This window comes from Camelina sativa, chromosome 12 (genome assembly GCF_000633955.1).
Source record: "Camelina sativa cultivar DH55 chromosome 12, Cs, whole genome shotgun sequence".
Classification (NCBI taxonomy): Eukaryota; Viridiplantae; Streptophyta; class Magnoliopsida; order Brassicales; family Brassicaceae; genus Camelina; species Camelina sativa.
The window spans coordinates 12,212,917-12,227,386 of record NC_025696.1 but is presented as its reverse complement, the minus strand read 5'-3'; the positions used below and the strand labels follow the sequence as shown (position 1 = coordinate 12,227,386).

Sequence of the window (14,470 nt, the reverse complement as noted above, 5' to 3'; positions counted from 1 at the left end):
GTTCTGTAGAACTCTGTTCTGAAGCACTAGATGCTTGAGCTATGTCTTTGAACTGTTTCTCAAACTTGTTACTGAGCTGTTCCATCTGTTGCTGAAACTGAGTAGACATTAACTTGTTTGCTTCTGCTATTTGCTTAGACATGGCTTGATTCAAAGCTTCCATAGCTTCTGGAGATAGCTCCATTGTACCTGCAAATCAAAGAAGAACTCGCAGTAACTTGTTCTTTGAATGAGGAAAACGAAAATAAACTCTAAGACTCTGAATTTTAAACAAGAAAAACACACGACTGCAGACCTAGTATCGAGCGACACCACAAGAGAATCGATCGACACCCAACCCTATAACGAACAGACTCGAACTAATTAAACCCTAGTTGCAGTCTAATTTCGAAACAACACAAAACTAAACCCTATTCGATCTAGACACAAACGAATCTCAAAAATTCAAACCCTATAACTAAATGAAGGAAATTAAGCAAAAACTCAAGAGATTAGGGTTCTTAGAATCGCTTAGCCTTTGGCACAGAGTTGGCTCTGATACCACATGATAGGATTTCCCTAGGAAAAAAACTCTGATGAAGGCTGATGGTAGGTGATAGGCGACGTGAATTCGGTGNCCAACCATCTTCCACCGCAAATGATAGGATTTCCCTAGGAAAGAAACTCTGATGAAGGCTGATGGTAGGTGATAGGCGACGTGAATTCGGTGGTGATGATGATCGAGTGAGATTGGTGATGAATATAAGTAATGATCGAACAAAGCAACAATGAATCAATGGTGAGAAGTGTTTGAATGATGAGATGGATTCGAANGTTGATCCTCTTGATGACTTCAAATGGACCATCAGCTCGCGGTAGAAGCTTGCTCTTCCTCTCTTCTGGGAACCTTTCCTTGCGTAGATGAATCCACACTAAGTCTCCTTCTTCGAAAATGAGCTCCTTTCTCCCCTTGTTCGCATGCCTTTCATATTGCTTGGTCCTTTTCTCTATGTTCTCCTTAGCTTTAGCATGTATCCTCCTCACCTGTTCAGCCTTTTCTTTGCCATCAAAGCTACACTTCACACTTAAAGGTAGAGGGATCAAGTCTAGAGGTGATTGTGGATTTAAGCCATAAACAATTTCAAAAGGAGAAAATAAGGTAGCAGAATGCTTAGCGTGATTGTATGCGAACTCCACATGTGGGAGACATTCTTCCCATGATTTGAGATTGCTCCTCACTAAGGTCCTGAGAAGTGTAGATAGCGTCCTGTTCACCACTTCGGTTTGTCCATCTGTTTGCGGGTGACATGTGGTTGAGAATGAAAGCTTGGTTCCTAGTTTGGCCAATAACGTCCTCCAGAAGTGTCCTAGAAACTTGGTATCTCGGTCTGAGACAATTACTTGAGGCATTCCATGTAGGCGTACTACTTCCCTGAAAAACAAGTTAGCTACAATAACAGCATCATCCGTCTTGTGACTTGCAATGAAGTGAGCCATCTTGCTAAACCTGTCAACCACAACAAAAATAGAATCTCTACCATTTCTGGTTCGAGGTAAGCCAAGAACAAAATCCATGGAAATATGAGTCCAAGGTTGAGAAGGAATCGGTAGAGGAGTGTACAAGCCGTGAGGCTGTACCTTACCCTTCGCCATTTTGCAGATATGGCACCTAGAACAAACCTTCTCAACGTCTTTCTTCATTTGAGGCCAATAGAAGTGTTCTTGCAGTCCAAGTAGAGTCTTTGACACTCCGAAATGTCCAGCTAGTCCACCTCCGTGAGCTTCTCTGATCAGCAGCTCTCTCATGGATCCTCTTGGTATGCACAATCTATCCTTAAAGAACAGATATCCATCCTGCCTATAATAGTTCTCAAAAGCAAACTTATGGCATTTGCCATAGCTCTCAGCAAAATCGATGTCAGTCTCATACAGTTCTACTATTTCATCAAAACCTTCAAGCTTAGAAGACAAAGTAGAAATGAGAGTGTACCTCCTGGATAATGCATCTGCAACTACATTATCTTTACCTTTCTTGTACTTAACCGTGTAGGGAAAAGTCTCTATGAACTCCATCCATCTGGCATGTCTCTTGTTGAGCTTCTGTTGTCCTTTGAGATGCTTCAGGGACTCATGATCTGTGTGAATAACGAATTCCTTGGGCCACAGGTAATGCTGCCACGTTTGAAGAGCTCTAACCAAAGCATACAGCTCCTTGTCATATGTAGGATAGTTCAACGTTGATCCTCCTAGCTTTTCACTGAAGTAAGCTACTGGCTTCCTATCCTGCATCAAAACAGCACCTATACCCACTCCGGAAGCATCACATTCAATCTCAAAAGTTTTCATAAAATCAGGAAGTAAGAGAATAGGGGCAGAAATAAGCTTCTCTCTTAAGGTTGAAAATGCCTTCTCTTGTGCTTCCTCCCATCTAAATCCTACATCCTTCTTGACAACTTCTGTAAGTGGCGCTGCAACAGTACTGAAGTCTTGCACAAATCGTCTGTAGAACCCTGCTAGTCCATGAAAGCTCCTGACTTCTGCCACGTTTTTGGGTGTTGGCCACTCCTTGATAGCCTTGACCTTCTCATCGTCCACTCTAACTCCTTCTGCACTGACAACAAAGCCTAGANCTCAGCTATGGGAAAAAGAGTACAAACTTCTCACCTAAGTTACCTAGTCATCATCACCGGGTGAAGTCTTCAAGGTGGATATGTTGAAGACTTGGATCCTTGGTAGGTTGAATGACCCGTCAACTATGAGTGAGTGTGCTTCCTTGGCCATCTCCTTAGCTCTTGAACGAGTGATCCTTCCCACCACCTCCGGTTGCTCTGCAGCCTCTGGCTCCTTGCTTGCCACGATCATATCAGCAAACCAAGCTTCCATGCCGATGCTTGAGATGGCCTGCTTGATTGACACTTTCCAAAAACCAAAGCACTCAAGATCGAGTTTCAATGGTGACTGAACCGCAACAAAATTCAGTGTTTCTCCATACCCTTGCCGCAAGATCTCACCTGTTGAAAAAGGATATCAGAACTTTTTATCAGGTGCTTGCTCTGATACCAATTGTAAAGGTATAGAGGACAGCAAATCACTCAAACCGCTTGGAAACGCGCCAAGCAAACGCTTTTATTCAAACTTATAAAAAACTCCCTTTTACAAGTTATGAATCTAAAAGAGATTCTCTTGTCTACTCTCTTTGATTAAAGAGATTCTCTTGTCTACTCCCTTTGATTAAAGCCTACTCTCTTGTCTATCTATCACAACACCATGTGTAGATCTAAAAGAGTAAAATGAACACACTCACCTTCAAAGCCTTTTTTTCGATTGCTTGAAGGTTTACAAAAACTCACAAACTTTTCCCCACGAGTGCTACCTCTTTTTGCGGCTAGCCCTCGTCCCTTTATACCTTACACAAACGATCTCTAACCTAGATCTTTGTGAATCCCTAACTAAAAGGAAATATTCCTTATTCTAAGAAATATCCTCCCTTAATCTCTCGATCAAATATACTCTCAATATCCTCGTGTATATCTTGATCTTCTTCTTCCTTCCTTCTTACGTTCCCTGTCACGACATCCCATAAACTTTCTCCACGTCAGCTCATCTGCCACGTCAGCATATCAGCACTCTGACACACTTCGCAAGCTCCTGTCACTTTCAGAGCTCTGATGCACTTTCAATGAGTAATTACGAGGAGAAGGATCGGTCTCAGATCTCCAAGAGACGAAAACGTGGTTATCTCCGGTTTGTGGATTCACACGAACCTTCATCTGAGGTAAAAACGTATCAGTTGGGTGATTGAAACTCTCCCAAATAACTGTATCTGTGTCGGTTTCAGACAAAACAAAGTTTCCCGTATCGTATATAGAAACGATTCTGTTGTTGTTGTTGTTACTGCTTGATTTGATGTTTGTAAACCAGACAGTGATGTTTTTACCGTCCAGTAACACGAGATTCCCGTCGTTGCTTATTGTAAGAACTCCAGATTGGTCTGAAATCGGAGTTGCTCTGTTTGCTACCCATACCACAGCTTTGTCCTCGATGTTGCCATACCAAATCCCTAGATAACGAGACGTGGAAGCTCCTGGACTGAAGAATCCGAGTTCGAATGTCTTTTGTCGAGAGACTAATGGTTTGTGATTGATGCCGTCTCTTAAAGATTCTCCCCGTCTGAGTGTTTCTGCAGCCATGGAAGATTCGTAGAGGAAGAAGAAGAAGAAGTAAAAGAAGGTTTTGTGAAAGTTTATCATTTTGTGGGTTAATGCTGTTGGAGAAGAAGACCCAAGTGAGAGTATTAGTAATAAAGGTTTGGTTTTGAGGTATGCTTAAAAGCTGAAAGAAGAGAAACAGAGGAACTGTAACAATGGTTGAAGCTTCCTTATTGCTAATATAATTAATTAGAGGAGAGGTGCCAAAGGAGAAGGATGCAAAAAATTAAAGGTTGATGTGTGTTTTGTGACTGTTGAGACTTGAGAAGTTTCTTTATTTTGTATTGTCAGGTTGGACCAGATGTTTAAATTTAGAAATTTTGGGTCAAATTGTTTGAATTATTATCATCTGTATAAGGGATTTTTTATTGGGGTCTTTCAATATTTTTTTCTTCATCTACTTTTTTTGTTATTTTTCAAGATTATACAACCTGCAGTAAATATATGATTGGGGGATGACCTAATTGTTTTGAAACTATTTCGAAAAGTTTTGGACGGCGTTAGTTAATACCAATGTTTTCAAAACCGGACCGGACCGGCGGTCGAACTATGTTAAACTGCGAACCGACATCATGTCCGGGTTGGGTTAATATCAAAACCTAAAAGAAATTGAACCGGTAAAAAACCATATCAACCCGCCAAAAAACCAAAAACCGGTGAACCATTAAACCGGATAAAACCGGGTTTTATTTTTTTTTTTGTAAATTTGAGTACAATTAATTTAATTAATTACTTTTTGTAGTTTTCTTCTTAGCAAATTAGCAATAGTAGGGTTTCTTAGAGAATGAAGATTGCATGTTCTACACTCTTATTATCTTATTGCTTTTAGATTTGAATTTCTAAAATATTTTACTAGTACTGGTTATACTTTGAGTTTGTTACAGTTTGAGTTTATTACTTTTTAATACTTTTTTAAAAACATTATGATTATTGAATTATTTTATTTGGTATATCCAATTATATCATAGTTATAATCATTGGAAAAAATAGAAGACATATCCATACCTATTATTTATAAAAATATCATCAAAATCAATTGAACCCGGTTGACTCCGGTCGAACCATATTGACTCATGATCCAGAAGTTTTCCCGGTTCAGTTACCGGTCCGGTTTTAAAAACATTGGTTAATACATGATAATTAGATATTTAAACGGTCCAAATGTTATTAAGAAAGAAAATTGTGTTTTATAAAATCTTCGTTACTACTTTGGATAAATTTACAAGATTACATTCATATATAGTATAGAGTATATGGACTACTTCTGATGTCCTTAGTCCATAGTCAATATTTAAGAATGATGAGGATTTAACAAATGGTTGATCAACATTAGAAATTTAGAATAATTAAGAAAGTAATACTATATTCCCATTGTACAAGCAAGTGGAGCAGTTGGCTTTGTATACGAAATTTTTTTATTGGTAACTAGAAGCTTAAATGCTTGTTGTTGCCTTTGGCCGCCACATTGACTCATGTGGTCAAAGTATCGCACATTTGATTAGGATGGGTCTTCTCTATATTTTATTGCACGTGACATAAATTTTGCATATCTTGATGTTTAAAACTGTACTCCTTAAAATGTTGTTTACTCGCCTAAAATCCAATAATTAGCCAACGTTAATTTTGTAGTAATCTTGTTTGCATGACATTAAATTATTTCTTAGTGGATGCACTGGCCAGTGTGGCACTAAAGCATATAATGAAGCTCTGCTTATACAATGCCAGATCGGTTTAAGAATTTACATAATTGATTCAATTAGTGGATTAGGTGATTATAAATGAAAAGTTACAAAAATATTAGTTTAATTGAGAGAATGTGGCTACTAGGCTTCATCTACTAATAAAGAAACATCACTCTCCATAAAAAAAAAAATACTCCAAGGGTCCACAAAGCTTGGTCCTGAATTCCATTGCTAGTTTATATGATTTTAAACATAATAAAATCGAATTTGCAAAGCATAATTACCGCTAATGACATATCACATATGCAAGTGTATAGAAACTAAAGGAAAGAGCTATGAAGCCAAGGCTAACTGAAAAAAAGTTCACAGAAACAAAAGCCGTTTACAGGCTTTCTGAGTAGAATTGAAGATTGAGCTCCCTAACGAGGAGATAACTCAGAAACAGTGACATCATTCGACGACATTAGTAACGGCTCTGTCGAAGAAGAAACATTCGAGGGCATGACACTACTCTCTACCACAAACGCAGGCCTAGAAGGCGTTGGGAGAGTATAAGAATCGCTGTTGAGCATAAGAGCAACCGAATCCATTGTTGGTCTAGTCGCTGAACTTTCTTGAACACATAAAAGACCAATGTGTATGCACCTCAAGATCTCGTTTCTTGATCCCGTAGTTAAACTGGCATCGATCACGCTTAGTATAGTGTCGTCTTGCCAGCCTCTCCATACCTGACAAACAAACAGAATGATCACAACACGATGAAGCAAACTGAAACCTCAAATATAATTACCGGTTTGGTTGTGTACTCACCCAACTAAGGAGATTTTCTGCATCTTCATCATTATTAGATCGACCATTGTTGTTTCTCTTTCCCGTAATGATCTCAATGACTAATATACCGTAGCTGAAAACGTCTGTCTTCACCGAGAATTGTCCGTGCATCGCGTATTCTGGAGCCATATACCCACTGCAAGTCGAAATGAAATAACCGTTTTATACGAATTTACTTACTAAGTTAAATGATTTTATTAAGTAATTTAAATGAATTTACTAACTAGGTTCCTGCAATTCTGCTTGTGAATCGATTTGTCGAAGTTTGGTCTGTGTCAAAGAGTTTAGCTAAACCAAAATCTGCGATTTTCGGATTCATTTGTTGGTCCAAAAGAATGTTGCTAGCTTTCAGATCACGGTGAATTATCCGGAAACGAGAGTCTTCATGTAGATAAAGAAGTCCTCTAGCTACTCCTCCAATCATTTTGTATCGTACTCCCCAATCCAAATATTGACGCTTCTCAATATCTGCAACGGCACAAAGATTAACATACGAGTGGAAAAAAGAATGGTAAGATGATCATATGGAGCTAGCAAATGATTACCGAAAATGAAATTGTCAAGACTAGCGTTCTTGATGAACTCATAGACAAGGATTCTTTCTTGTCCTTCTATGCAGAAACCTAAAAGCCTCACCAAGTTCCTATGTTGAAGCTTTGCAAGTAGTAAAATTTCGTTCTTGAATTCAACGTCTCCTTGTCCTGAAGTACACGATAATCTTTTCACCGCGATTTCTTGCCCACCAGACAACACACCCTAAAGACATGCGTAATCCTAATTTAATAAAAATCTCTCAAGACAATCCGAAGTTACAGTTTGGAAGTTTCCTCAAAGAAACCTACCTTATAAACTGAGCCAAATCCACCACGTCCAAGTTCGTTTTCTGGTGAAAAGTTATCTGTTGCTTCCTTTAAAGTTTCGAAGTTAACTAGCAGTGAATCTGAGAACTCATTCTCTGCAGTTGATCTAAGTATTAACAGCATATCCGTCATAGCAAGATAACATTAAAAACAAGAAGAACGTATTACCTTTGAATCTACCTACAGACTTGTTGTTCTTCTTCCAATACAAGACCAAGCATAGGAAACTTGCAAATAACGCAATAAGAACTATTGGGATAATTATTGCGATAATGACTTTAGATCCACCTCTGCCCTTTCCTGCAATAAAACATTCACTGCCTTAAATCTTAGAGATAGACATTTCAAAAAAAAAGCAGAACACATTATTCAAGCATTTCTATGTACCTGTTCTCTCAATTCTTGCAGCTGATGTTGGTGAATCAACAGGCTGAATTGCAGGTGGATCAGACTCTAGATCGGCATCAAACTCATAGAACCTCCCAGTCTCAAATCTGAAGTTACAACTAGGAGACAACCACCTAAGACCAATCCGACCATAACAACAACGTGGGATATCCTCAAACCCAAAAACTAAACAATCATTACAATCCTGTTCAGACAAATCCGGTGTACAATACGCACTTCCGTAGAATCTCGGGTATCCCGTCACACCCGAACCGCTCCCTTGAGCATATTTCCTATTCGGCCCACCAGCTGCTGCTATCCCTTTGAGTTTGTCCAAAAGCTCTAGCTGCAGACGAACAAACTCATCTCTGTTTGCTGATATGTTTGTGCCCGCAATAAATGACAGATTTGGGGTCGTCTCTTTTATTCCATAGATTGTCTTGTTCGAGTAACGAAACATACAGTGCGTGTACCACACAACAGCTTGTTTTGTCAGTGGACACTGCTCAGTGAGGTTTCTTGCAGCTATCTGAATACAGCTGAGACAATCATCTCTTTTGACTTCTCTTCTACACAGACCAATTGCATAAGCTCTTTCTCCAGATGAGTCACCAGAAGAAAGGTTGTAGAAGCCATAAGCTTTGGGTGTGAGTGAAGAAAGAGAGGAGACAAGGCCGTCCAGATTGCCGGCAAAATTGCTGTTGACCGTGAAGTTTCCTCCACGAGCTACACAGGTGAACGTTGGAGGAAACTCATAGGTATCCTTCTGAGCTAAGGCGATAAATGGTACAAATGTTAGGACACAGGCAAAGAAGAAAAAACTGACATGTTCCATTGAAGCTTGAAGCTTTTTTCTTCTTCTGTATTCCTATGAGAAATCCCCATAACGTAATGCAGACTAAATATAGTAAAGGTCAATCTCACTTGACCTTGGAATCATTCAAAGCAGTGTGGTCTTTTGAACTATTTCAAAATCGTACAGAAAAAAGAACGCAACTTCTTGTGGTGGTCCAGGATGATAACAAATTCAAAGAATCAGAAAATGAAACCAACGACTTCAAGACTTAAAGACTTAAAGACTTAAAGACTTCAAGACTACAAAGAATCACAAAATTAAGTCAACGGTGTGAAAACGTTTATATATTCAAGACTTCTTTCTCCTCACGTACCAAGTACTTTCCCCTCACGTACCAGGAAGAAACTGAAAGTTCGATATAATTCAAACCAACTAGGAACTCTCTATCATCGTATAAGCCAGTTTATTTTACAATAACACTTCTATAGAAAATAATGGATTACCTTTCAAGTCTCATTTTTTATATATGGACTCAATAGAAAGTTTTCCCTTATTCAATTTTCTGAACTTACTGACATATATACGCTTTATCAAATTGTACCTTTAAAGAAATCTACAATTGATAAACTAGAAGAAGAAAGCAATAAGACAAAGGAAAAAAATATCTCACAGCTTCAGATGCGTGTTTATTCACAATAAGATCAAGCCAAGCTGCCTGAAAATTCACACAAACAAAATCCATTTCAAAGGCTTTCAGAGAAGCATCAAAAACATTTACAGATTAACGAGGAGATAACTCAGAAACAGTGACATCATTTGACGACATTTGTAACCCTTCCGTTGAAGAGGAAATATTCGAAGGCATGACACTCTCTAACACAAATGCAGGCCTCGAAGGCGTCGGGAGAGTAAAAGAATAGCTATTGAGCATGAGAGCAATGGTAGCCATTGTTGGTCTAGTTGCTGCACTCTCTTGAACGCACAAAAGACCAATGTGTATGCATCTCAAGATCTCATTTCTTGATCCCGTGGTCAAACTTGGATCAATCACACTTAGTATAGTGTCTTCTCTCCAGCTTCTCCATACCTGAAAAAAAGAAAGAAGAACAGACACTCAAATTTTGTCAACAAGATGGACAATACTGAAACCCCAGTTTGGGTTTGGATACTGTACTTACCCAACTAAGAAGATCTTCTGCATCTTCGTCATCATTAGATCCACCATTGTTGTTTCTCTTACCCGTAATGATCTCAATGACTAATACACCAAAACTGAAAACATCTGTTTTTACAGAGAATTGTCCATGCATTGCGTATTCCGGAGCCATATACCCGCTATAAAAATTGAAATGATAACTGGTTTATACCGGTGTTTCTTGGATGTAATAAGTTAGTAAGATAGATTCACTTACTAGGTTCCTGCAATTCTGTTTGTGAATCGATGTGTCATGGTTTGGCCTGTGTCAAAGAGTTTAGCTAATCCAAAATCTGCGATCTTCGGATTCATTTCTTGGTCCAAAAGAATGTTGCTAGCTTTAAGATCACGGTGAATTATCCGGAAACGAGAGTCTTCATGAAGATAAAGAAGTCCTCTAGCTACTCCTCCAATCATTTTGTATCGTACTCCCCAATCCAAAAGTTGACGCTTCTCAATATCTGCAATGGCACAAAGATCAACCACAGTGTAGATAAAAAAGAATGGTAGCATTATACGGAGTAAAGGGCGGAAAATAGTTTACCAAAGATGAAATGGTCAAGACTAGCGTTCTTGATGAACTCATAGACAAGGAGTCTTTCTTCTCCTTGTATGCAGAAACCTAAAAGCCTAACCAAGTTCCTATGTTGAAGCTTTGCAAGTAGTAAAATTTCGTTCTTGAACTCGATGTCTCCTTGTCCAGAAGTACCAGATAATCTCTTCACCGCGATTTCTTGCCCCTGAGAGAACACACCCTGAGGCATACATATCCCAAATTTATAATATCTCTTAAATAAACAAACCTAAGTTACCAGTAAGAAGCCATTTGGTCAAGAAGCTTACCTTATAAACTAAACCAAACCCACCACGTCCAAGTTCGTTTTCAGAAGAAAAGTTATTTGTTGCAGCCTTTAGTGTTTCAAAATGAACTAACAGCGAATCGGTGTTTGAGAACTCATCCTCGGCAACTGATCCTGACAAAGGCGATTGCCCAAGAACTGAATATGCAGGTAGTAATTATCAAACTCTAGCTCATCTTATTTTACAATATAACGATGACAAGAAGAAGAACAGTTGTTACCTTTGACTCTATCTCTAGACTTGTTCTTCTTCCACTTCAAGACCAAGCATAGGCAAATTGCAAATAATGCAACAAGAACTATAGGAATGACTATGGCGATAACGACTTTAGATCCACCTTTACTCTTTCCTGCAATAAACATTCACTGCCTTAAATCTTAGAGACAGAAGAAACATCTGCAGCTGGGGACAACGTCTGAAGCAGAAAACAAAACACATTTAACATTTCTATGTACCAGTTCTCTCAGTTCTTGCACTCGACGTTGGTGAATCAGCAGGCTGAATTGCAGGTGGATCAGGCTCTAGGTCGGCATCAAATTCATAAAATAGCCACGTCTCAAACCGGAAGTTACAACTAGGACAAAACCACCGAAGGCCAATCTGAGCATCACAACAACGTGGGATACTCTCAAACCCAAAAACTAGACAATCGTTACAATCCTGTTCAGACAAATCTGGCGAACATTGGGCAGTTCCATAGAATCTCCGGTAACCCGCCGAAGCTGAACCGTTCCCTTGAGCGTATTTCCTATTCGGCCCACCAGCCGCTGCAATTCCTTTGAGTCTGTCCAATAGTCCTCTCTGCAGACGCTCAAAGTCATCTCTGTTTGCTGATATCACTTCATCCGCAATCAAAGACGTGGTCGGGAACGTCTCTTTTCTTCCATAGATTGTCCTGTTCGAGTAACGAAACATACAGTGCGTGTACCATACGACAGCTTGTTTTGTCAGCGGACACTGCTTGGTGAGGTTTCTTGCAGCTGTCTGAATACAGCTGAGACAATCATCTCTTCTGACTTCTCTTCTACACAGACCAATTCCATAAGCTCTTTCTCCAGATGAGTCTCCAGAAGAAAGGTTGTAGAAGCCATAAGCTTTGGATTTGAGCGAGGAGAGAGAGGAGACAAGGCGGTTAAGATTTCCGGCAAAAGTGCTGTTTGCTGTGAAGTTGCCACGATCAACACAGTTGAAATCTGGATCAAACTCATAGGAATCAACCTGAGCAAAGGCATGAAATGGAACAAGAGTTAGGACACAAGCAAAGAAGAAGAAGAAGAAGATAACTCTGACATGTGCCATGGAAGCTTGCAGAAAAACACCAGTGTGTAAGGAGTCTAGATATGGTAAAGATCGATCTAATTTGACCTTAAGATCCTTAAAAAAATCCGTGTGTTCTTTAAAATATTTCAAAATCTGACAGCCGAAAGAACACAAGTTGCTGATCAAAAAACAAATATAAAATTCAGTAGCAGACACAAGTGGACAACCTTTGTGAGGTAGTTGGGTCCTGCATGATGATAGATTTTACAAAATTTCAATATAAAATGTACGAGTTGGTGGAGCGAATAAGGTCAACGATGTGAAAATGTTTGTTTCTCATTTGTTTCCTCTCAACTCTCAAGTCTCAAGTAACCAATATGAACTAAATAACAAGTCTGAAACTTTAACCAAATTGGAACTAAAACTAATCTTCCATTAATGAGAAATAAACTACTTAATGATCATATGCCATAGTCCCTCCCTCCTGCTGTATTTGAAGTTATACCTATGAGATGCAGGTTGCGGAAGATCATCTTACTTGCTGAATAAGATTCTCTTCTTCATCGATAAACCTGCAATTTGCAAAAACCAGAAGCCAAGAGAATATGTTCTCTTCAGCACATGAATAAGTATATAACCCCAAAATGTAATATAATGACGAAAGTATCATACTTTATCACAACCCTTTGCTTGGAAACAACATCCCAGAGAGTTCGAATCTCGCCATGTAAACCTCAGCATTCCGAAATTAAAGCCAGGATTAGATATCACGGCGACAAAGAACAACGCAAGGAAGCACGAAAAAACACGATGTGCATCTCTTCCATGTAACTTTATGATCCCCTTAGACGCCATTAAAGATGATATAATGTGGTGAGCCGCCAATTCGACGCCTTTTGCTTGTTCCCGTGTTTTCAGAGCAGCTGTGTGAGATAAGCTACATCAATTCATTGAAATTGAGAGCCCAAGAGGTCCGGGAAATTGTAGGGAATTGTCAAAGATCTAAACAGCGACGATCAATACGACCACCGACCGTCGTTTGAACCAGCGACGACGGCGGATTAAACTGTGAGAGAAAGAGAGAGGACGACGGTTCAGTTTTATGAACTTAAAATTAACCTCGGACCGGGTCCAAAAATGTAATAACCGGAACCGATAATGATGAACTAACTAATATACCAACGGTTCGATTCAATTCAGGGTCCTTTTAATTTAGAATGTTGAGTTGTAAACCGAACTCTGGGATTCCCGGTTTGGTTAGAACTTGTGGAAGATTGGTCGACGAGGTAAGAAGAACCAATGGATCAACAAGCCAGAATATTAGACAGAATTCACATGACACCAACAAGAAAGATCTTTGCAGATTCAAATTTTCATGTAGTCGCATTATTATATGAGATTTGCTCTGTTTCTTGAAGATGCTCTGTTTCAAGTGTTCTCCATTTTTCTTTAGTAATATTAGAATCATTTCTTTAGTGGTTTGATATGTTGTTATGTTACTTTGTTTCGTAAACAGAACCAAAATAGATAATAACTTCACGTAGAAGAACTTATAAGTTTCCGGAAAATGTGGGTCACTCTATTCTCATTCCTTCTTTGCTTGCAAGTTTCTTTTCTCTAGAGAGAGAGAAAGAGAGATTCTCCTGAGGTTGAGGAGAGACACTCAGTATTTTAGGGATTAGACAAAAGTATTCATAGATAGGCTGTTTCAGGTTTTTTTCAATTGTCTTCATTAAAACTTCCCCGACTTCAAAAAACCATTCTACATTTAACAATGCTTTATTAAAAAAACTCTGCAAATGTTCGAACCCTTTCAATTCATTTAAGGATCATTCTTTGCTTTCCTTACAAGGATCATTTCCCTCACAAACCCTTCCATTTAAAGTTGTCTATTCTTAGTCGAGATGATGATACGTGACTAAAAGACAATCCGAGTCCACCATCCGTAAGAAAATAAAACTCAGGTTATAAGAAAAGGTTTAACTCAATGTTAGCTTTCACAAAGATGGCTAGATTTCAAGGGTTGCTTCAAACCCAGGCTACTATGCTGTTAATCCGAAACTACCATAAGCAGCCTGTTAAAGTTGTGTGGAAGAAACCTGAAAATGGATGGATAAAGCTTAACTTTGACGGATCAAGAGGAAGAGAAGGACAAGCCAGCATTGGAGGGATATTCAGAAACCACAAAGCTGAGTTCCTTCTTGGATACTCTGAATCCATAGGGGAAGCCACAAGCACCATGGCAGAGTTCGCAGCCCTCAAAAGAGGCCTCGAGCTTGTTCTAGAGAACGGGTGGACGGATCTATGGCTCGAAGGAGATGCCAAGATCATAATGGATATCATCTCCAAGAGAGGGAGACTGAGATGTGAAGAGACGAAAAAGCATGTGAATTACATCAATGTGGTTATGC

General features: G+C 39.1%; 2 protein-coding genes across 2 annotated transcripts; both read right to left on the bottom strand.

The window, feature by feature from the left end:
* On the bottom strand, nucleotides 6,232-9,400 carry LOC104731399 (cysteine-rich receptor-like protein kinase 28). The gene is made up of 7 exons (XM_019233974.1): nucleotides 7,948-9,400; nucleotides 7,729-7,860; nucleotides 7,543-7,655; nucleotides 7,246-7,456; nucleotides 6,925-7,168; nucleotides 6,680-6,836; nucleotides 6,232-6,597 (listed from the first exon to the last, which is right to left on the bottom strand). The coding sequence occupies exons 1-7, from the start codon at nucleotides 8,780-8,782 to the stop codon at nucleotides 6,289-6,291; spliced, it is 2,001 nt and encodes a 666-aa protein (XP_019089519.1). The 5' UTR covers nucleotides 8,783-9,400; the 3' UTR covers nucleotides 6,232-6,288.
* LOC109125165 (cysteine-rich receptor-like protein kinase 29) lies at nucleotides 8,641-12,177 on the bottom strand. The gene is made up of 8 exons (XM_019233973.1): nucleotides 11,255-12,177; nucleotides 11,020-11,148; nucleotides 10,782-10,936; nucleotides 10,483-10,693; nucleotides 10,156-10,399; nucleotides 9,922-10,078; nucleotides 9,414-9,830; nucleotides 8,641-8,718 (listed from the first exon to the last, which is right to left on the bottom strand). The coding sequence occupies exons 1-7, from the start codon at nucleotides 12,096-12,098 to the stop codon at nucleotides 9,525-9,527; spliced, it is 2,046 nt and encodes a 681-aa protein (XP_019089518.1). The 5' UTR covers nucleotides 12,099-12,177; the 3' UTR covers nucleotides 8,641-8,718; nucleotides 9,414-9,524.

What these genes read in the sequence shown, in the direction of transcription:
- LOC109125165 (XM_019233973.1), bottom strand. Translation starts at nt 12,098, where the DNA reads ATGGCACATGTCAGAGTTATCTTCTTCTTCTTCTTCTTTGCTTGTGTC. An exon ending in GGTTTGGTTTAGTTTATAAG is followed by an intron (nt 10,694 to 10,781) that starts GTAAGCTTCTTG and finishes TGTATGCCTCAG; the next exon opens with GGTGTGTTCTCTCAGGGGCA. An exon ending in CAGAAGATCTTCTTAGTTGG is followed by an intron (nt 9,831 to 9,921) that starts GTAAGTACAGTA and finishes TCTTTTTTTCAG; the next exon opens with GTATGGAGAAGCTGGAGAGA.
- LOC104731399 (XM_019233974.1), bottom strand. Translation starts at nt 8,782, where the DNA reads ATGGAACATGTCAGTTTTTTCTTCTTTGCCTGTGTCCTAACATTTGTA. An exon ending in GTCTGTAGGTAGATTCAAAG is followed by an intron (nt 7,656 to 7,728) that starts GTAATACGTTCT and finishes GATCAACTGCAG; the next exon opens with AGAATGAGTTCTCAGATTCA. An exon ending in AGCAGAATTGCAGGAACCTA is followed by an intron (nt 6,837 to 6,924) that starts GTTAGTAAATTC and finishes TTCGACTTGCAG; the next exon opens with TGGGTATATGGCTCCAGAAT.